Raw genomic sequence first — 24,307 nt, 5'->3', positions numbered from 1 at the left:
TTGGAAGGACTGATGCTGAAGCTGAAGCTCCAATACTTTGGCCACCTGATGTGAAGAGCTGACTCATTGGAAAAGACCCTGATGTTGGGAAAGACTGAGGGCAGGAAAAGGGGTCAACAGAGGATGAGGTATTTGGATGGCATCACCAACTCAATGGACATGAGTCTGAGCAAACTCCTGGAGATAGTGGAGGGCAGAGGAGTCTGGTGTGCTGCAATTCATGGGGTCACAGGGAGTCAGACACAACTTAGCAACTGAACAACAAACTTGGATCAGGACAAATGACCTAATTGCTCGAATAAAGAAACTGCATGGAGGGAACCTACTGTGAAGGAGAGGCTTGAAAGGCACACCAGCTAATTTTATCACTATACATGGAGCTTATTTGCATCCTGACCCAAACATACTGTTAAATGCAAACAAATCATTTCTGATAATTATAAGCTACTAAAAATTTGAACATCACATGTTCAATGTCATTAATATGATAATAGCATTATGACGATGAATGCCACCATATAATTGCTTTGTAAAAAAAAAAGTTACATACTGAAAATATTTACAGATGAAATGATGTTCTGGATTGCCTTCAAAATAATACAGGTGTGGGGGGAGGGGCAGGCTGGGGGAAGTGTGGGGTAGGGATGAAGGCAGCTTGGTTTTGAGTATGGTCTGCCCTATATATCTGCAGGTTCTGTATTCTTGCATCCAACTTACCTCAGACTGAAAATATTCAAGAAAAAAATTCCAGAAAGTTCCAGAAAGCAAAACTTGACTTTGCCACACTGGCAACTATTTGAATAGCATTTACATTGTATTTACAACTGCATAGCATTGTTATGGTCTTAGGTATTATTTGCAATCTGGAGATGATTTAAAGTATATGGGAGGATGTGCTTAGCTTATACACAAACACAATGCCCTTTTATACAAAGGATTGAGCATCTTTGGATTTGGTGTCAGTGGTCCCGGAAGCAATCCTCCAAGGGGCACCAAGTGATGACCGTACCTGATGTTCATTACATTCTTCAGTTTACTGGTGTATATGTTTACAGTTTTCCATAACAAAGTCTTTAAGTCCCCTGCAATCTGACCACCATGAAACAACCACTGTTAACATCTTAACATGTGTGTTCCCTTTGACTCTTCGCCCAAAATAATATATTTACAATTACACAGTCTACGTGCTTAGTCTCTCAGTGATGTCTGACTCTTTTCAACCCCATGGACTGCAGCCCTCCAGGGTCCTCTGTCCGTGAAGATTCTCCAGGCAAGAATACTAGAGTGGGTTGCCATGCCCTCCTCCAGGGGATCTTCCCAACTCAGGGATTGCACCCAAGTCTCCCTCACTGCAGGCAGATTATTTACCGTTTGAGCTGCCAGGGAATGCAGTCTATGGTTCACATTTTATAAAATCAGGGTATTATACAAAGTGTTCTGTAATTTCTGTTTCACACACAACAATTTATCTTTTTATGTCAGTAAAGACAGATTTACATCCTTGTTTTTAATCACTAGTTTACACTGGTGTTCCAGGATTACTAAAAAATCGTTTCCCAAGTTTTGGGCAGTTAAGTCATTTCCTGTTTTTCACCAGAAGCTGCCATCTGCAATAAGAAGTGGGCAGACTGGAGGCTCAGAGCATGGGTTCTGGAGTCCTGCTCCCAGGACTGACCCCCTGTGACCGGGAGTAAGTTGCAAACCTCTCCACACCTCAATGTCCTCATGTAAAGCAGGGACGATAACAGAGACGACTTCATAAGATAAATGGGGCATTAATGAGCTAGTAAACATTGAAGCAATTATTTATTTCAGACGTAATTACCCAGTATAAGAAAAACGCCTGAAAAATCCCATGGACAGAGGAGCCTGGCGGGCTACAGTCCAAAGGGTCACAGAGTCAGACACGACTGAGTGACTAAGCACTACATAAGCAAAACATTTGTTTTTCCTAAATGAAGTAGACCACCAGGCTCTCAGGAATTCCTTATGCAAAGTCCCCATCACTTTGAGCCATAAAGACCTTATACAAAAAAAAAAAGAAAGGGACTTTCCTAGTAGCCCAGTGGTTAAGACTCTGTGGGGGGACTGTGGGGAGGTTAAGGGGGGCACTTTCAATTCCTAGTTGAGAAGCTAAAATCCCACATGCCACATGGAGGGGAAAAGAAAAAAGACCTCATATGCATGAAGAGATTTACACTGGTTGAGCCGTGCAAAGGAATACCTTTCGAATTAAGAGACTAATGCTCGGATTTAGGCTTGTCTTCTTCTGTGAAGTCTTTACGTCATTTTTTATTGAAAACATGACTTTGCATAAACCTAGGGAGGTCTCCTAGCTCTTGCAGAAATCCCAGGGTGAATTTCAGATACACAGAGCTGCACTGATGCTGGGAGAGAGCTCTGGAAAATACAGGGAGCTGCATGGGGACAGGGTGACAAATACACACGACTGTATATAACGTAGATAAACAACAAGGACCTACTGTATAGCCCAGGGAACTCTACTCAATATCTTGTAATAGCCTATAGGGAAAACAATCTGAAAAAGAATACATACATATATATAATACATATACAGACACACACACACGTGTATAACTGAATGACTCTGCTGTACACCTGAAACTAACATGACATTGTAAATCAACTATACTCTAATTAAAAAAAAAAAAGATCAGAAATGAGGAAAACCTTTCCACATCGACTCTTTATCCACAGGTCTTGTACGAGGGAGACACTGTTTCTTGTTGATGATCACCAGACACGAAAAATGACTACAAGCTTCTCTTGTCTCCTTTGCCCAGAGTCATTCAGCTTCATGGGTGACTTTGGTTTTCCATATCTTTCTCACTCTTTTTTTTTTCCTCCCCTCAACATACAGACATAAAATGCTGTAGAATATGTAATTGTGTAAGTAAAATAAATTTTATTTGGCAACGGAGTTACTTCATTCTGAGTCGTGAAACACAGACTGGAAGGGTGAAAGCACAGACTCTTGGAGACAGAGAACAGCGAGGGGTCGTGTGGGTCTGCAGGAACCTGGGCAAGGCTGCAGGGTTTAGTGTCTGTGGCACCAGATAAATTAACTCAGAGGAAATGCTCTGCTCCAGAGCTCCGTGGCTTTTATCCTCTGAGCCCCAGAAGCATAAAGATGCAAACTATCCTGAAAACACAAACCAGATACTTACTGATTCCTTGAAAGAGCTCTTCGATATTAATTGCATTCTTTGCACTTGTCTCAACCACGACAGCTCCGATGGACTCCGCATACTCCTTGGCATCCTTCAAAGGCACTTCCCTGGAAAAGAGGGCAGACCAGCAGAGGTGAATGCCCGTCTGTACAGAATAAATAACCCTGCAGAGCAAAGAAACAGCTCACATGCAAATAGCTTCCTCGTGGGCCTGCAGAATAACAACTCGGTCACCCAGTAAGTATTAGAAACGTGGGTGAAGCTTTTTCAAGCTTGAAACCCAGTCTGTGGCATCCATGGAGACAGGACATGCGTGTATAAGCTACTGTCCCTGGTCCCACCAAAGGAGAGAACTCCAGAACAGTAGGAAAGGCATTATAAGTGAGGCCAGCTTTCCGAGTTAGGATTGGTTCCAAATTTTTTTCCCATAATAATGACTCAATGTTTTTTAAAAATTGCACATGTGCACACACTCGCATATGTGCTTTTCTAACACTTTCTGTATATTGCCTTTTACAAATCAGAGAAAATACATGATGTGATCTGGAAGACTGGCAATGAACACATTTACAGTTTCAACGGCGTATTTGAACTTTCTCCTTTAAAAGGCTGTTACTCTAAAGGTTTAGGTCATGAACTCAATCCAGATGAATAATCTAAAAAAACATTTATTGATGTACTTTCTCAGGTGAAGATACTGCAGCGGACTGAAAGATTAAAAAAGACACAGTTCCTATTCTCCAGAAGTCTATTCATTGATTCAACCAATATTTAGAGAGAACAGTTGTATGCCAGCCCTTTCTTGTAGGCAGTCCCTGCCTTATGGAACATACACCGGAGAGCAAAGAAACACACACCTATGGACACACTAAGCCACACTATTATAATGTCTGCAACACGGAGATAACAAAGTAAGTGCTCAGGAGTAGAGGGTAGAGAGCCGAGCGTTTGATCCAAGGAACCAGGGCAGGTGCCATAGAAGCGGCCACTGAAGTGTGGCCACCAGGGGCAGCAAGAACACGGACCAGAGCCTGACAAAGGCCCCCCAGGTTGGGTGCGCCCTCACCCCTCCTGTGGTGTGGGACCCACTGCCATGTGGACACCTGAGCCATGTCGGCTGGACTCTAAACTTGCCTTATCATTCTTACCAAGGACACCCCAGGCAAAATGACCCTTTTGAATCTACCCTCTTCCTCATTTCTAACAGACAAGCCCCCAGGCCTCTCAGTTATTATAAAAAAAAAAAAAGTCTTTGGTCTTTTTGGTAGCGATGAATTTTACAGAGGAAATATCCCAGAAGAGGGCTTTTCTAGGTTCAGTTTGGCAAGTTACTCTACTTTTTTTTTTCTTTTTCTTCCTGGCCGTCTTTATCAAACCAAAGCTCATAGGATGGGGCTCCTCCCTGCCCTAAGGTGGAGCAGAGGAGACTGTTCACAGGTGTGGTTGTTGGGGGAGCCCTCTGGCCACCGTGGAAGCTGTGGAGAACCCTCCCCTCCAGGGAGGGAAGGTCAGTTCAGGCTTCCGTGTGTCCTTCTAGGGGGACCAAGAGGAACAGAATACTGTCTACCAGGATTATGGTGAGAACAAAGTCACTCATGACAAAATCCAAACCACCCACCCTGAGGGAGACGGGAAGCCTTCGAGAAGGGCAGATGCTGTCACAGCTGACAACGCTGGGCCCTGGAAAGTGGAGAGAGGATAAGTATGTCCACCGATTTCCCCCAGGTTTAGAACAGGTCTCGTTAAACAGATGACCTGCCAAGGCGATGCGGTACTCGGGGCGGAGGCAGGGCCAGCCCAGCAGATTCTGCTCACACTGCTCCCATCCAACCACCCAATAGGAACCCACACTCCTGAGGCTGTTCCTTCAGTCTTTACAGACAAAGAAATATCCCCAGAGTGCAGCCTGGTGCAGGCAGGGCTGGGGGCAGGGGCCAAGTGTAGCCTGTCCTGAAGAACAGGTTCCTGCCCTAGGAGCCTGGGGAGCCAGGGGCGTCCGTTTAGCATCAGAAATGAGCTGGACTGCGGGACACCCAATGGGTGTCAGAGAACTGTTGTTGGGACAAACAGTACAGCTACAATCTGAAAGGAGACCCTGGGAAGGTAAGCGTGTGCTGCCCCGGGCCTCTAGCAGACATGTGTGACCAGCGGGTGGCCCTGGGAAGCCCTTTGGCTGAGTCAGAGGTCAGGCACAGCCTGGGGAGGGGGCTGGAGGGCACCTCGGAGACGGGCCTTCTGTGATCACCCTCACAGAAGACCATGGCATCCATAACTTTCCTTCAGTTCTTTCAACAAATATTTACCAAGTGTCTGCCATAGGCTGGGTGCTTTGTTAGGCTTTCAATAGGTAAACTGAAGTGAGTCCACCCAAGCCAAGGCATAAGCACACAGCAGGTCAATTTTGATGGGAAAGAGTACTTTTAGACTTTCAAGATGAAGTTACATCCAGGAAGGCAGGACTTCCAGAAATGCTGTGCCTCAACCAGGTTCCTGTGGGTGCCTCTGACTGGTCCTCCAGCTCTTGCAGTCATCACCCCCAGGCCCACCAAGGGGATCAACACACAAATCCACCAAATGTTCCTGTGAACAGAATTCCTCCATGTCTTCTAACCTGTAAAACCCAGCACCTCAGCAGGAGTTAGAGGCTTCCTGCCTTAGACCTCCCTGTTCATGCCCAGGCGACAGCCATTCTGGGTGCTTCTGGAGCTCACGTCTGTCTCTGGGCCCCTGCTCTCATCCACCCCTCTGCATCCCCCTGACGACTGTCCACACGAGGGCTCCTAGAGAGTGCAGCGTAGCAACCCCTCCATGAGAGCCCAGAGCCCTGGTGAGACTTGTCACCTGAATGGGCTGTGGATTCTTGCGATCAGGACCATGGTTTGTTTTGGGGAGGCTTCCCTGGTGGATCAGATGATAAGAAATGGCCCTGCAATGCAGGAGACCCAGGTTCGATCCCAGGGTCAGGAAGATCCCCTGGAGAAGGGAATGGCAACACACTCCAGTATTCTTGCCTGGAGAATCCCATGGCTAGAGGAGCCTGGCAGACTACAGTCCATGGAGTCGCAAAGAATTGGACATGACTGAGCGACTGAGCACAGGAATCCCAGCAGGGCCAGGCACCTACCAGGCAATCAGTTAGCACCTGCTGAATGGCAGGGTGACTGTCTCCGCAAGTGGCCTTCAGCAGAGAGGAGAACTCAGGTAGAGGGTCCAAGCAGACTTCAGGGGAAGTATGGGGAGTGTGGACAGGGAGGGGGCGAAGATTCACCCAGCCAGGAGGGAGACTTAGGGCTGAAAAACACACGAGAGGGGGCATCTCCCCCAGCCCCAAGCTCCAACAGTCCTCAGAGGTCACATTGCAAGGAGGTCCACGCACCGCCATCCAGGCAGAGGCCACGGGTTCTGGGAGGCTCCCCACCGGGGAGGAGGGCGGGAACCCACATTCCTGTGGCTGCAGATTTCTCCACAGGCCAGGCTGCCCAACGAGGGTCCTTGTTTTGTTGTTGGCGGGTGTAACCCAGCAACGCAGCAGCTGACTCATTCCAGTCTCGGGCTATTTAATTCCCCCCGAGCCTCCTCCACGAATGGCAGGGGGAGAGGGGGGAAGGGACCCCAAGAAGGCACTCCGGGGGCCCCGCCCGTGAGGAGGGGAGTCCAGTCGGCAGGCCGGGGCAGACCAGCACTCTGCCCTCGGGCACCGTTCCTGACAGCAGGGAGCGGTGACCTCCATGGGCCTCCCATGCAGAAGTGCTCTGGCCTTGAACTCTTGTTCACAATGTGTGAACAGCACTCACATCAGAAAGGCAGCCCAGCCTGCTGCTCACGGGAGTGAGATTTTCTCCTTCAGTGGCCAGCCTCTTCACATCTCCCTCACTCAGGTCTCAGCCCCCTTTGCTGCCAGATGGCATGAACGCTTTTCCTCTTTAAATATAAGTTGATATCATAAAGTGCTCAAAACAGTACCTGGCACATAGATAAGATAGACCAAAGTTTCCAGAATAAATCTTTACAAAGACGGTACCACTTTCTTAGCAAACGTCCCAAAGATTGAGGAAATGAATCAAGTGGAGGAAACAGGCAAACGGAAGGCTCAAAGTACCTCCGAGCCCGAGGAGGTTTATCTGACTCATGCCCCTTGTTTAATTACCCAGAAAGGCTCCCAGGCAAGGCGTCACCACTCCACAGAAGAACAGGGAACACAGGCTACAGCATTAAATACATTTGTGGGTGTTGTTCAATCGCTCAGCCGTGTTCAACTCTTTTCGAACCCGTGGACGGCAGCATGCCAGGCCTTGCTGTCTATCACTAACTCCTGGAGCCTGCTCAAACTCATGTCCATTGAATCGGTGAGGCCATCCAACCATCTTACCCTTTTTGGTCCCCCTCTCCTGCTGCCCTCAATCTTTCCCAGCATCAGGGTCTTTTCCAGTGAGTCAGTTTTTCCCATCAGGTGGCCAAAATATTGGATACACTAACTTTCATAAATCACTCCAAGAGTAAAATTACATCATAAAGTTCTTTCCCCATGAGGAAAATCTGACATTAATTTAGAGTAACTTTTATTCAGAGATGGAACACTGAGGTATAAGCCACAGATACCTCTTGTTCTATGAAATTCTCATGCTTGTTCTCTGCAAACTTTGGTTTGGATTGTTTGGGTTTTTCTTATTTGTAAGTGCTCTTTGCATATTAAGGAACTTAGCCTTTTGTAATATATTTTCTGCATTTCTTTCAACTTACCATTTGTATTTAGATGTTATCTGTAGCATTTTTGCCATACAGAAGTTTTTATATAATCAGACTTACTGACCATTTTCTTCTATGTCTTCTGAGTTTTGTATCATTATTAAATAGTTCATTCCAAGGTTATTTTTAAAGATTCAACTGCTTTCTCTAACTTTTATGGTTTTGTTAAATTGCACTTAAATCCTTGATCCATTTTGAATTTATTTTCTCTCATTTTTCCTAATTATCACCAAACCATGTACTTAACTATCCCCTTTTTTGCACTTATTTAAATATCACCTTTATCATATACTAAATATCCCTACATATTTCACCCTATGTCTTAGATTCTGTGGTCTGTTCATTGATTTTCTGTCCATTTCTGTGACATGTTATATTGTTTTATTACTGAATCATTAAAATATATTTTAATATATGCTGAGATCAGTCCTTTCAATACTATTTTTGCCTGTTTATCTTTATAGGTGAATTTTAGGATCATTTTGTAAAACCCTCTCTAAAATGTTACTTTAAATTATTTGATGTAATTTTACCTGGAATCTCAGTGAATTCATGATTTAATTTAGAACAAACTGACATTTCTACAATACTACTCAGTTTTCCTATCCAAGGGAAAAGCACCTTTTTTATCCTACCTAGAACTGTAACATTTATCTATATAGGTCTAGCTCAATTCTTGCTAAATTTATTCCTAGGAATTAACAATATTTCAATTGATTATTTATTGTATATAAGTAAAGGATAGTTCTTCAGTAGATAATCTTAGTTTTCCTAATCCTGCTTGCAATGGAAGAAATGTACATGAAAATGAGGATCACATTATTCACACACCAGACTGGTCAAGATGAAATGATTACTATCTGCAGTGTTAGCGTGTGGAGAGAGAGGAAGGCTCAAACTCCGCAGGCAGGGTCACCATGTGATTCCAAAGAGTTCGTGGGTAAATGCAGAACAACCCAACCACATCTTCTAAGATGTTTTCAGGTGTCTTAGAGAAAGTGCACAAAAGTCTCCATTCTCCCAGAAGAGTAAACACGTATGTTAAAAAACAAAACACTTTGATGCTAAAAACAAAGAAGCGAAATGACAAACATCTGAGGTTCCTGCTCTTCCCTGTCTCATGACAATAGTCATGAAGCTTCTCTAGATGTCTTCAGAGGATGCCGCCAGGCATCTTGAAGGGCGTCAGGGTCAGGTGTGTTCTACAGACCTCCGATCCCATGATAATTCGGGGCTTATTAGAAATGAATACCCCTGTGTCCAGACCTACTGAACCAGAATGTTTAGTGGGCTCATCTCAGAAACAGGCATTGTAGCAACTTCTGAATATCTTCTTACACTTTTGATAGTTTGAGAACAACTCTTGTAGAAGGTAGACTGTAAGATACTGAGTTTGATATTTTTGCAGTCTATGCGATTCATAATCCCAAACTATGAAGTCCAGAGTTTGGATATCTCTATTAAGATGATGACTATATACTCAGGACATATTAAAATATACATTTATCAGACACCATTTTACAAGTGATAAAAGAACAATGGCCTCTTGAGCTATTACCAAAGAGCTAGTGGTTCTGGTGTGTGCTAGTGTGGACATTATATTTCTAAAATACCATACCAGCATTGAGCAAGCATTTGATATTCTGCCAACCACCTGGGATGAGACAGCTACCATTTCACTGAAAAATATCTGCCCTGTAAGTTTACTGTCTCCTCCAACCGTAGCCCCCTTCCAAGGTCAAGCTTATACCACTGACTCAGCTGGCCATGAGGACACAACACGGCACTATGAGTGGGAGAGGCTGTTGACTGTCTGCTGGCATTACTTTTTGCCAAAACCTCCCACGTGTTTAAGGCATTCTAGCCAAAAGCAATGGAAATCAAGCAACATCCCATCAAGACCCAGCAGAGGCAGGTTGCAGGCTGCTTGTAAAGGCTGTCATGTGCCCTGAAGTAGTCTCCGTCTCCCCAGCTCCCTCGAGCAGCCACTGAAATGAATAATCAAGGCTAAGTATGCTCCTGCCAGCTCATACTTTATCTAAATATCCAAGATATTTGTGTCACACCCAGAGAGGCAACCATTTTAGCAATAAGTGAAGCCGCAAAATCTCTTTTCAACATGCCAGTACTTTTAGATCCTCAGATTGGCTTATCTGTAAGGTGGAACTAAAACTTAAATGAACTTTTAAAAAAAAAAACAAGAATTACTACCTTTGCAATAAATATCTGATTGGACAATAACTCTTTTTAATGATACTAGGCACTTACAGTTAAAGCACTTGGCATGTGTACCCTGGGAAGGATTTCTGCTCCCAGGGGGCCAAGTCTGCTTGTTACTATGTGTCTGTAAATGCTATCCACCGGGCCACATTCCTGGTGTCAAGTTCAAACAAGCAGTGTCAGGTTCCTGCCACAGATTTAGATGGCCTGTTTTCTCATGGAAATGCCACAATTTGAATTGAATGAGGACTGAGCAGAAAACACAGGGTCTCAAGGGGGAGGCCTGGCCGTTTCCTCTGCCTCCTAGCCTCCTAACACGCCTTCTCCAGACAGAAACGTAGGTTAGTCCCAAGGGGCCAGAGAAACCACTGGAAAAGGTCGTTAGCTTGAAATTCTCTATCAAATCAGTTACCGTTTATTTTTCTCTCGGTAATTCAGAAATCACTGTTTCTCCTGGATCCTATTCTTACTTCTTAAGAGATGAACAAAACATGAACATCGGCTCTGGGACAGATGCTGTTGTTGTTCAGTTGCAAAGTCATGTCAAACTCTTCGCGACCCCATGGACTGTAGCACGCCAGGCTTCCCTGTCCTTTACTATCTCCCGGAGTTTGCTCAAACTCATGTCCATTACGTTGATGATGCCATCCAACCATCTCATCCTGTCGCCTCCTTCTCCTCCTGCCCTCAATCTTCCAGCATCAGGGTCTTTTTCAGTGAGTTCGTTCTTCCCATCAGGTGGCCAGAGTATTGGAGCTTCAGCTTCAGCATCAGTCCTTCTAATCAGTATTGAGGGTGGATTTCCTTTAGGATTAACTGGTATGATCTCCTTGCAATCCAAGGGACTCTAAAGTCTTCTCTAGCATCAGTTCAAAAGCATCAATTCTTCGGTGCTCAGCCTTCTTCATGGTACAACTCTCACATCCATACACAACTGCTGAAAAAACCATAGCTTTGACTAGACAGACCTTAGTTGGCAAAGTGATGTCTGGGACAGATACCAGGGTTTGAAGCTGGGCCCCACACCTTCTCAGCCACAGGACCCAGGTAAGTTCCTCAATCTGTGTCTCTGTTTCCTTATTGGTACGTTGGGAGAATGATGGTAACTCTTACAGGCAGGGCTGTGAAGATTAAGATAAACTACTCATAACAGTCTCTGGCACACAGTAAGCATTCAGTTCAGGTTGACAGTGATGACTCAGTCCACTATCTAAGTGAACAGTACTTAAGTAAATATTGTGCCATTTGAAAGTAACCACTGACATGGCTATAATTCTTCACAGAAGTTACATTTTGAACTCTGAAAGGTCTGGGCAATGTGCAAAGTGAAAGATGAAAGACTAGTATATTCTAAGAAAATCTCCAGGAGCAAAAGCTTGTCTCTGCTTAATTGTGTGTTAGTCGCTGACTTTTTAAAAAATCTCTCCTTCACCCCCTAAAGAAGGTTAGAAAGAGTACTGTGGTTTTGGATTAGAGTCAGAGGCATCAGTATAAACTTATGTTTATCTTAATATAGATACAAATGAATGATTATAGAAATAATTATAGATACATGTGAGTGTATACTCCAGTTAGCATCCATACACATATTTCCTAGCTCTGTTTACCTAGACTCAACAACATTCCAGTAGCAATGAGCACAGTCATCCCAGATCTTGGTTTCTAAATACCCTTTTCCAGTAGAAGCGACAAGAGCTGCTTGGAGAAATGGCTGAGTCTAGAGCTGTATCCTAAAACATACAAGATGAGTCTGGAACATCTCCTTGTGCCAAAAAGTAAGGAAGTGCTAAAGAACCAAAATGATGGGAATTTGTTAAAGGAACACAGAAGCAACAGAAAGGGCTCCCAGTGGCCAAAGTTGGAGCAATTTGAGCAACAAGTTAAGTAACACAATATTGCACTATAACTTAAACTATATATAAATATCTGTGAGTCCACACTGATACAGATAAATGACGAAATAAAAAAAATCAGGGAGGGGAGACGAATTTCACCTGCAGAAGAATTACAAATAATTTATATCGGGACTCCTCCCTCAAGGAGGTGGGGCACAGCCCCCGCCCTCAAGTGTGGGCTGTGCCCAGGGACCGCCTTCCAAACAGCAGGGGAGGGTAACTTTACAGCCACCACCTCGGCCAGGAGGTCAAGGTCCACCTCACCAGGGATGTTATCGTGCTGGTAACACAAACCCTTGCTTAACTGGTAATAAAGTCACGAAAAGAGCACTTTACTTCTGTGGTCTTCTTCCCCTAAACACATGCCCGCCCCCAGTCCAGTCACAAGAAACACAGCAGACAGATCCCAAAGGAGAGAGGTCCAAACTACCTGACCAGTACTAAAAACTGTCAAGGTCATCAAAAACAAAGTAAGTCTGAGAACCTGTCCCAGCCCAAAGATCCTAAAGAGACCTGGCAACTGGATGTGATACAGTGCTCTGGATGCGATCCCAGAATAAAAAAGGGATATAAGGGGGAAGGAGTGAAATCTCAGTAATGTATGGACTTTAGTTAATAATAAATTATCAATACCATCAATAAAGTTAATAAAAGTATCAGAAATGAAGAATCAATAACTAAGGAATATAGGTGTGAAAAGAAGAGAAGCGAAAAGTAAAGGAGAAAAGGAAAATTATACCCATTTGAATGCGGAGTTCCAAAGAATAGCAAGGAGAGATAAGAAAGCCTTCTTCAGTGATCCGTGCAAAGAAATAGAGGAAAACAATAGATGGGGAACAACAGAATGGGAAAGACTAATTGCTTCAAGAAAATTAGAGATACGAAGGGAACATTTGATGCAAAGATGGGCTCAATAAAGGACAGAAACGGTATGGACCTAACAGAAACAGAAGATATTAAGAAAAGCTGGCAAGAATACAAGGAAGAACTGTACAAAAAAGATCTTCATGACCCAGATAATCACGATGGCATGATCACTCATCTAGAGCCAGACATCCTAGAATGTGAAGTCAAGTGGGTCTTAGGAAGCATTACTACGAACAAAGCAAGTATAGGCGATGGAATTCCAGTTGAGCTATTTCAAATCCTAAAGGATGATGCTCGGCAAGTGCTGCACTCAATATGCCAGCAAATTTGGAAAACTCAGCTGTGGCCACAGGACTGGAAAAGGTCAGTTTTCATTCCAATCCCAAAGAAAGGCAATGCCAAAGAATGCTCAAACTACCGCACAATTGCACTCATCTCACACACTAGTAAAGTAATGCTCAAAATTCTCCAAGCTAGGCTTCAGCAATATGTGAATCGTGAATTTCCTGATGTTCAAGCTGGTTTTAGAAAAGGCAGAGGAACCAAAGATCAAATTGCCAACATCTGCTGGATCATGGAAAAAGCAAGAGAGTTCCAGAAAAACATCTATTTCTGCTTTATTGACTATACCAAAGCCTTTGACTGTGTGGATCACAATAAACTGTGGAAAATTCTGAAAGAGATGGGAATACCAGACCACCTGACCTGCCTCTTGAGAAACCTATATGCAGGTCAGGAAGCAACAGTTAGAACTGGACATGGAACAACAGACTGGTTCCAAATCAGGAAAGAAGTACGTCAAGGCTGTATAATGTCACTCTGCTTATTTAACTTATATGCAGAGTACATCATGAGAAATGCTGGACTGGAAGAAGCACAAGCTGGAATCAAGATTGCCAGGAGAAATATCAATAACCTCAGATATGCAGATGACACAACCTTTATGGCAGAAAGTGAAGAAGTACTAAAGAGCCTCTTGATGAAAGCGAAAGAGGAGAGTGAAAAAGTTGGCTTAAAGCCCAACATTCAGAAAACAAAGATCATGGCATCCAGTCCCATCACTTCATGGCAAATAGATGGGGAAATAGTGGAAACAGTAAAAAATAAACAGACTTTATTTTGGGGGGCTCTAAAATCACACTGCAGATGGTGACTGTAGCCATGAAATTAAAAGACCCTTGCTCCTTGGAAGGAAAGTTATGACCAACCTAGACAGCATATTGAAAAGCAGAGACATTATTTTGCCAACAAAGGTCCGTCTAGTCAAGCCTATGGTTTTTCTGGTAGTCAAGTATGGATGTGAGAATTAGACTATAAAGAAAGCTGAATGCTGAAGAATTGATGCTTTTGAACTGTGGTGTTGGAGAAGACTCTTGAGAGTCCCTTGGACTGCAAGGGGATCCAACCAGTCCATCCTAAAGGAGATCAGTCCTGAGTGTTCATTGGAAGGACTGATGTTGAAGCTGAAACTCCAATACTTTGGCCATCTGATGAGAGGAGCTGACTGATCTGAAAAGACTCTGATGCTGGGAAAGATTGAAGGCAGGAGCAGAAGGGGATGACAGAGGATGAGATGGCTGGATGGCATCACCAACTCAATGGACATGAGTTTGGGTAAACTCCGGGAGTTGGTGATGGACAGGGAGGCCTGGCATGCTGTGGTCCATGGGGTCACAGAGCCGGACATGACTGAGCGACTGAACTGAACTGATAGATTGCTCAGTTTGGACAAATGTACCACAGTAATCATTGTAAGGTGTTAAAAGTAGGGGAAATGGGGCTTCCCTGGTGGCACAGTGGATAAGAATCCACCTGCCAATGCAGGGGACACTGGTTTGAGCCCTGGTCTGGGAAGATCCCACATGCTATGGGGCAACTAAGCCCCTGTGCCACAACTACTGAGTCTGTGATACGCTACAAGAGAAGCCACTGCATTGAGAAGCCCTTGCACCGCGCCTAGAGAGTAACCCCTGCTCTCTACAACTAGAGAAAGTCTGCATGCAGCAAGGAGATCCAGTGCAGTCATAAATAAACAAATTTTTTTTTTTTACATAGGGAAAACTAGATGTGGGATATGTGAGAACTGCATACTAACTTTTCAACTTTTCTATGAATATAAGACTATTCTAAAATAAAGTTTATTTAGGCTTCCCTGCAAAGATGGGCTCGAAAAGGACAGAAATGGTATGGACCTAACAGAAACAGAAGATATTAAGAAAAGCTGGCAAGAATACACAGAAGAACTGTACAAAAAAGATCTTCATGACCCAGATAATCACGATGGTGTGATCACTGACCTAGAGCCAGACATCCTGGAATGTGAAGTCAAGTGGGCCTTAGAAAGCATCACTACGAACAAAGCTAGTGGAGGTGATGGAATTCCAGTTGAACTATTCCAAATCCTGAAAGGTGATGCTGTGAAAGTGCTGCACTCAATATGCCAGAAAATTTGGAAAACTCAGCTGTGGCCACAGGACTGGAAAAGGTCAGTTTTCATTCCAATCCCAAAGAAAGGCAATGCCAAAGAATGCTCAAACTACCGCACAATTGCACTCATCTCACATGCTAGTAAAGTAATGCTCAAAATTCTCCAAACCAGGCTTCAGCAATATGTGAACCGTGAACTTCCAGATGTTCAAGCTGGTTTTAGAAAAGGCAGAGGAACCAGAGATCAAATTGCCAACATCTGCTGGATCATGGAAAAAGCAAAAGAGTTCCAGAAAAACATCTATTTCTGCTTTATTGACTATGCCAAAGCCTTTGACTGTGTGGATCACAATAAACTGTGGAAAATTCTGAAAGAGATGGGAATACCAGACCACCTGATCTGCCTCTTGAGAAATTTGTATGCAGGTCAGGAAGCAACAGTTAGAACTGGACATGGAACAACAGACTGGTTCCAAATAGGAAAAGGAGTACGTCAAGGCTGTATAATGTCACTCTGCTTATTTAACTTATATGCAGAGTACATCATGAGAAACACTGGACTGGAAGAAACACAAGCTGGAATCAAGATTGCCGGGAGAAATAACAATAACCTCAGATATGCAGATGACACCACCCTTATGGCAGAAAGTGAAGAGGAACTCAAAAGCCTCTTGATGAAAGTGAAAGTGGAGAGTGAAAAAGTTGGCTTAAAGCTCAACATTCAGAAAACGAAGATCATGGCATCCGGTCCCATCACTTCATGGGAAATAGATAGGGAAACAGTAGAAACAGTGTCAGACTGTATTTTTCTGGGCTCCAAAATCACTGCAGATGGTGACTGCAACATGAAATTAAAAGACGCTTACTCCTTGGAAGGAAGGTTATGACCAACCTAGATAGCATATTCAAAAGCAGAGACATTACTTTGCCAACAAAGGTTCGTCTAGTCAAGGCTATGGTTTTTCCTGTGGTCATGTATGGATGTGAGAGTTGGACTGTGAAGAAAGCTGAGCACCAAAGAATTGACTCTTTTGAACTGTGGTGTTGGAGAAGACTCTTGAGAATCCCTTGGACTGCAAGGAGATCCAACCAGTCCATTCTGAAGGAGATCAGCCCTGGGATTTCCTTGGAAGGAATGATGCTGAAGCTGAAACTCCAGTACTTTGGCCACCTCATGCGAAGAGTTGACTCATTGGAAAAGACCCTGATGCTGGGAGGGATTGGGAGCAGGAGGAGAAGGGGATGACAGAGGCTGAGATGGCTGGATGGCATCACCAACTCGATGGACATGAGTCTGAGTGAACTCCGGGAGTTGGTGATGGACAGGGAGGCCTGGCGTGCTGCGATTCATGGGGTCGCAAAGAGTTGGACATGACTGAGCGACTGAACTGAACTGAACTGAGCTGGTGACTCAGATGGTAAAGAATCTGCCTGCAACGGGCAGACCAGGGTTTGATCCTTGGATCAGGAAGATCCCCTGAAGACAAGTTAATCGCAACCCACTCCAGTATTCTTGCCTGGAGAATTCCATGGATGGGGGAGCCTGGCGGGATACAGTCCAGAGGGTGGCAAAGAGTCAGACACAACTGAACACACACAGACTACTAAGTTTAAAATTAGCTATAAAAATAAACACTCCCCAATACACACATGGAGATTTGGGCCCCAACTCTCTCCTAATCTCCAATAGACCAGAACATACAAATCCACAGTCACACCATACACTCTCATGAAACCTTCTCTGCGGCCTACAAGTATCAGTTACAGAGATTCTGGGCCATATCAGAGGTCTAAGACCATTTATCAAGACTCATGATAAGGCTGTGATAATTAAATCAGAGGAGTATAGGTGTGACGGTGACTAAGCAGGCTGGTGAAACAGAACTGAGAGCCCTAAAAACAGACCTATGCACCAGGGCACGTGACATAGGACTGAGATGGAGAGACTGCAGATGGGAGAGAACGGACTTTACAACCAGCAGTGCAGAGACACATGGCCATCTACATAGGAGAACCGAGGCAGTGTATACAAAATCGAGGCCAAGTGACTTAAGGACAGACAGGAAAACAAAACTGCAAAGCTTTTCAAAGATAATCAACACAGGGAATATCTTCTTGATCTTAGGGGTGTGGAAAGATTTCTTAAATGACTCATCCTCCCTCTACCCTCCATGCCTAAAAAGGTATAAAGGAAAAAAATTGATTAATTCTCTTAGGCAGGAATTATAGACGTCTGATGATGTAAAAATATAAAGACAGTGAAAATATAAGACATAAATTTGAAGAAGATATTTCAGCATATACTATCAAAGATAGATAACAGATAGATAGATAGACAAATGTTGTTCAGCCACTTACTCGTGTCCAACTCTTTGCGACTCCATGGACTGTAGCCCCCCAGGCTCCTCTGTCCATGGGATTCTCCAGACAAGAAAACTGAAGTGGGTTGCCAGTCCTTTCTCCAGGGGATTTTCCCAACCCAGGAATGGAACCCATGTTTTCTGATTGGTGGGTGGATTCTTTACCACTGAGCCACCACATGCTATGAATAAGTAAGATTAAGGTAAACATCCCAATAGAAAAGAATGAGCAGGCTCTTCACACAAGGAGAAATCTCAATGGCCAATAAATAAAAATGTGCCGACTTGGCTGCTAACTGGGGAAAAGCAAACTGAAATTCTTATCATCTGTCTCTCCTCGCCCTGGCGTCTTACAGCACTAAGGGCAGAAAGCACTGGGTGTCTCCTGCACAGCCTGTGTCCCCTTTGGAGAACCCTGGTGTCACCTTGGTAAAACTGAGCTCATGACTCAGCAATTAGACTCTCACACACTCGAGCCTAGAGGAATGCTTACACTTGGCACGAAGAAATGTGCAAGAATACTCAAGAAGCACTGTTCGTAGTAACAACAAGCCAGAAATCACGCAAATACCCACCACTGCAGGATGGGGAGACAAGCTGTGTTACACTCAGTTCAAATAGAACCGTGTGCTGGAAACAGGCAAAGTACAGTTAACTTTCGTCAGGAATCTCCCAGGGTGAGAGACAAGACATCATCTAAGACACATAGGTTATTTCATTTGTGCAAAGTTCAAAAGCAGGCAAGCCTGAGCCTATTGTTTAGAAAGGCAAACATGGGTGGCAAAGTACGAAGGAAAAAAGCATGGCTATCGCAGAAGTCAGCAGCAGAGACCTGTGCGGGGAGGGAAGGGGATGTGATTGGAGAGGGAGGCGCACTCGCAGGTTCAGAGCTGTTTATTTTGTTCTTTAAAATTCATATGATTCTTTAAGATACACATAAATGTTTTATAGACTCTTCATTAAGTTGTTGCTGTTGTTCAGTCTCTAAGTCGTGTTGGATTCTGCAACCCCAGGGACTGCAGCACACCGGGCTTCCATGTCCTTCACTATCTCCTGGAGTTTATTCAAACTCATGTCCATTGAGTTGGTGATGCCATCCAACCGTCTTTATAGACTACTTTATAACTGAAATGGAAAGCAATCCCAGATCATTGTCTGGGGAGGACAATCATCAATTCCTTCCTCCTGCTTGGATGAGAGATGCAGGCTCAGCCCCCACATAGCACAGAAAATCATGCACCTCAGGGCTCAGAGCACACACTGTAACAGGGCAGACTCTACACCTCCTTATCTCACAGGAGGAAAATGCTGGGTGTGTTGATTTCATTCACTCATTTCAGTTCAGTTCAGTCGCTCAGTCGTGTCCGACTCCTTGTGACCCCGTGAATTGCAGCACACCAGGCCTCCCTGTCCATCACCAACTCCCGGAGTTCACCCAAACCCATGTGCATCGAGTCGGTGATGCCATCCAGCCATCTCATCCTCTGTCATCCCCTTCTCGTCCTGCCTTCAATCTTTCCCAGCAGCAGGGTCTTTTCCAATGAGTCAGCTCTTTGCATCAGGTGACCAAAGTATTGGAGTTTCAGCTTCAACATCAGTCCTTCCAGTGAACACCCAGGACTGATCTCCTTTAGGATGAACTGGTTGGATCTCCTTGCAGTCCAAGGGACTCTCAAGAGTCTTCTCCAGCACCACAGTTCAAAAGCATCAATTCTTCGGCGCTCAGCTTTCTTTATAGTCCAACTCTTACATCCATACATGACCACAGGAAAAACCATAGCCTTGACTAGACAGACCTTTACTTACTTATTTGTTTATACTGCACCTCGAGGCTTGTGGGATCTTAGTTCCTCGACCAGGGATTGAACCTGGGGCAGTGAAAATTCAGTCTTAACTAATGGACTGCCAGGGAATTCCCTGGGTGGGTTTTAAAACTTCCAGCATATTTCCACATCTTGTACAGGAGTGGTTTTTGACATTCACTGGCTTTTGTGCTTTTTGGTATTTGGAATAAATTGGATTTTTATCACCCAACATCTAAAGTTCAATTATTTGGTCTGTATAATTTTAAAGAAACACTTAGACCAATTTTGGCCCACTGTGAAGACTGGAATGAGCTTTAAAGTCAAATGTAAGAAGTGAAAGCAATTTGTGTATTCTTAGTCAAAAATATGTATTTCCAAATATATTTCTCATCTGTTAAAGCCCTTGACTTTCTCCCCAAACTTGAAACCACTGGTGCCTGGTGACTTCTGATGGGGCTGGTGTGTGTTTCGGGCAGTTGCACAGCGGGGCCGAGCCTGCACCATCCGGGCGTCAGCCCAGGCCCTCGGTCTGGCTGTTACACGGGAAGCTGCAGGAACCTTAGTGGCCCCCATGCCTGCCCTGAGGCTGGCAGCTAGGCTCCCCAGCTTTAGTTATTGGTGACTCCACGAAGCTCTACGTTGAGAAGAAGCTGTGGCCACAGAGGCTCAGGAGAAGACAGAGTCATGACTGATGGACAATGGAGCCCCGGGTATGAGACACAAGCAGGCGGCAGGACCCCAGGGGATCACCACCCCGGCCACGCACATCAACCCAGACACTCCACACACTTGTAAGCTGTTTACAGACTGTCCACGTACCACCCATCATCTTCTCCCCATTCCCAAGCGTAGACCTGTCAAAGGCCCTCCCTCATGCATGCCTCTGTCCACTGTCTTCCCTTCCAGGAGTCGCCTCCTACCCAGCTCCTCCTGAACAGCCCAATGTGTGACACGTGGTATCCACAAGCCTTCCCCATCACCTCCGTGACTGTGGGCTTTCCTGTTCCTGAATCAGTTTGTCCTCCCTGCACCCGAACGTGGAACTTTATTAACACAGTTTTTATCGCTCACTAGGCACCTTCTCGCTCTCCCACCCTGTGGCCCCCTTGGCTCCCCAAACAAAGGCAAGCGGTCTAAGAAGGCACTTTCTTTTCTTTCCTTGTACTTCCCATAGTGCCTCCAGTGGGCTGAGTCGAGTCAGGGAGTTAATCCCATTTCAATTCCAGGGCACTTTCAAACTATGCCAGGCATAGCTCGGCACAAGGATTAAGAGGCTTACACAACCAACCAAAGTCTGTTAGGTGAGCCTGGTTCCCCCTACACACACACACATACATCCCAATCTATATACGCTCCTTCTCCAACTCCCAGTGAAAACCAAACTGTAGTCTCTGGCAATTACAGAAGAAGCCAAGTACTTGATTAAAGTAAAAGAAGGTCAAGCTCTAAATAAGGTATTGAGTGTAGATACTTGGCTAATGCCCCAGAAAAGTCGTACCAGCAGGCGGAATCCGGAGCAGCTGGACTGGCTGACCAAGAACTCAACTCTACTGCCATGGACAGGAATCAACAGCAGGTGCCCATGAGGTTCACAGGCCTATCACTTACCAGACTATTTATGTCTAGAGGGAGAAAGTTTATCCTTGGGGCAAGGACCAGTCCAGCAGGCTTCCCCCTCCAGGTTTTCCTAAATGGGAGTTTTTATATAGTTCCCCTGTTGTTCTTTTGTACAGCATGTGTGTGGAGGGGGGGGGCGGCGCAGGGAGGGCACAGGGAGTGGTTAAATTCATTCTTTGGCTCAGTCTGTTTACAAAGCTTTAGTTCATCGTATACAACATATATAATATGCATGCATGTATGTGCACATATATATATCCACACACACACCACTGCCTAAGATTTACTTTTTTTTTTTTTAATCTAAATCCAGTTTTTGTGAACTGAAATTTTTACTGGAGTAGCTGTGGATTCACACAGAGTTACAAGAAATAATACCGAGAGTCCTTGTACACGTTGCCCTGTTTTCCCAAATGGCACCATTTTGCAAAACTATAATATCACCCAGAATCCTGACACCCACACTCCATCTCATTCAGATTCCCCTGGTTTTACTGGTGCTCCTCTGTGTGAATTAAGTTCTACATAGTTTTATCACCTATGTGGGTTTGTGTGCCACCCCCTCCCCCACAGAGAGGTGACAGTTCTAGCATCACAAGGATGTCCCTGCTGCCCTTCCTCCCCCGGCCCCCTACACATCATCCTGACCACAACCACTAATCCCTCTCTGTTTCAAAAATGGCTTCACTCCCCAAACATTATACAAGTAGAATCATACACCATGAAACCCTTGGTACTGGCTTTACTTACTCAGCTGTATTTCCCTGCAGGTTCGTCCAGGTGGCTTGCATCTGTTCTGTTTCTTTACATTGCTGAGTAGTATTCCACAGTGTGACACGCCTGCTGTGTCCACTGAAGGACAGCCGGACTGATTCTGCCACTAACAAGGCTTCTATGAACACTCATGTGCCAGTTTTCTGTGAACCCACATTTTCATTGCTCTGGGATAAATGCCCCAAGAGTGTGATTGCTAAACACACAATAATTTCATGCTTGGTTTTAAAAGAAATTGCCCAACTGTCTTCCAGAGTTTTATATTCATGTAAATCACGTACCAATCACATCCTCTTCCTCGGCCACAAATGCTGTGTCATGATGTGGGGCAATCCTTCTACGGCAATTTAGAAACACAGTGTCAGGCCAGGATCTTTCAAGAGACCAAAAATGGAACAAACCAAATACCAGAGCTAAAGGCACCTCTGTTTTTTCACCATGTGGATACCAGTGAAAACTGAAAGTGTTAGTCACTTAGTCATGTCCAACTGTCTGCGACCCCATGGACTATAACCCACCAAGCTCCTCTCTCCATGGAATTCTACAGACAAGAATACTGGATCCGATTGCCCTGTCCTCCTCCAGGGGATCTTCCCGACCAAGGGATCCAATCCGAGTCTCCTGCATTGCAGGTGGATTCTTTACTTTCTGAGCCATGAGTATCTTGCAACAAATTCCACTCTTTCCTGAAATTAATTTCAATTGGGTTTCAATTCCCTGTAATCAAGAGTCCTAATTCCATTCACGTTTAAATCATTTTCTGCTTAAACTGTCACCCACCAGTGTTCCCACGATCTTCAAGGCTTAGTTCACTGAAAGTCACACCTTTACCACAATCCGTGGTGTCGGCTGACAGCAGAGGCTTTCTCTCAGCAGAGCCCACCTCCATCTGCCCACCCCACCTCCTTCCAACAACAGAAGTGAAGGCCATTCAGCTGGGAATTCTAGATGATCAGGCTGTCTCAGGATTACAGTAAAGAAGGCAGAGCCCTAAACTAAGTCTAGAGAGTTAAAGATTTGTACCCTGAAAAACAAACAATTAAGTGGTGGTTACAGGTGTGATTACAAACCAACCTGATGCAATGTGATATAAAGCTTTTGAAATCCCAAAGAAACAGAGCAACCTGGCAGAGACTACCTTCAGGGTTTCCACAAGGTCTGTTTTCAATATTCATCACGCTTTGGTTTCATCATGTTTGGATTAGCAAAACCTGAAGTGTGGGTTGTGGTCTTTACGGAAATCAAGTACTCGCATTGCTGAGAATTAAATTAACCAGGGAAGGGAGACAATGCAAATTCACCGTTTCCTTTTTTATTTCAGTTTTATTTAGTAAAAAATAGTTTGCTTATCAGACTAGATAAAGCCACCATCACAGCTCTCGTCCACGTAATTTGGGTTCCTACAAACCTTCCTCCAGCAGAAGTTCAATATCCAAATAATGTTAATTTTAAACTACAGCCTTGACTTAACATGAGTAAGATGAAGCTACAGGACTGAAACAATGTTGTTCATGATTTTTCAGAAAAGAAAAAACATGTGTATATACGTACATACATACACACACGCTTTAGGGTCCTATTTTCCTAACTGCTCTTTGCTCACAATGACTGCCCAGAAACAGCCAAGGCAGACACTCCACTCTCTCTGGGGGAAGCCCAAGTGTTCACACATGAGGCACCAAATTCAGATCTTGGAACAAAACAGTGAGCTCATACTGACCCAGCCACATCCTTTAAATTAAAGTCTGGAAAGAAAACGAACAGGACGTTATGGAAAATGTGAAGAATTCTAACACTCCTTCCCATATGAAAATGGTAATGGTGGTAACAATGACAAAAACAACAGGAAAGGTAACAATAAACAACAATAAGGCAATTCCCTGGTGGTCCACAGCTTAGGACCCCGAGCTTCCACTGCCAGGCCCAGGTTCCATCCCTGGTTGGGGAACTAAGATCCTGCAAGCCTCTTGGTGAGGCCAAGTAAAATAAATATATTATTAAAAAAAATAAGGAAACCATTTAGCCCAAAGACATGTAGAGTCAGGAGTGTAACTGTGCTCTGTACAGGAGACTTGATGGTAATATTCATGAGTGAGTGCTCCCTCATATTTGCATTTCCCAATTATTTCCCCTCAACTCGACTCTGCTTGAATAACACCTTGATGACCACAAGTGGATGACATGGGTTAAATGATGACAGAACAGACTTAACCACGTGGGTATGACAGCGTTTCAAGCACAGACATTCAAGGTGGAGAACATGAGCCCCACACACATCTTTTCAATTCCTCTCACCTGATGTCCGAGAGATCGCACTTGTTCCCGGCGATGGCCATCACGATGTTTTCCGGACCGTGTTCCTTCAGCTCTTTCACCCACTTCTTCAAGGTATGAAATGAATCCTA

The 24,307-nt window shown here is 44.5% G+C and overlaps 1 protein-coding gene across 1 annotated transcript in view; it reads right to left on the bottom strand.

Annotated features, from left to right (window-relative positions):
• Window positions 1-24,307, bottom strand: part of RAB31 (RAB31, member RAS oncogene family) — an 81,665-nt gene that overhangs the window by 7,405 nt on the left and 49,953 nt on the right. The window contains exons 5-6 of the mRNA XM_086373197.1: window positions 24,198-24,304; window positions 3,189-3,298 (exon numbers count right to left, since the gene is read on the bottom strand). Coding sequence (XP_086229323.1) covers window positions 3,189-3,298; window positions 24,198-24,304 — 217 coding nt within the window. The remainder of the gene's footprint in view (window positions 1-3,188; window positions 3,299-24,197; window positions 24,305-24,307) is intronic.

This window comes from Bos grunniens, chromosome 24 (genome assembly GCF_055505025.1).
Source record: "Bos grunniens cultivar Pamir isolate PY7600 chromosome 24, Bosgru_T2T1.0, whole genome shotgun sequence".
Lineage (NCBI taxonomy): Eukaryota > Metazoa > Chordata > Mammalia > Artiodactyla > Bovidae > Bos > Bos grunniens.
Note: the sequence above shows the minus strand (reverse complement) of the source record. Positions and strands in the feature narration are given on the sequence as shown.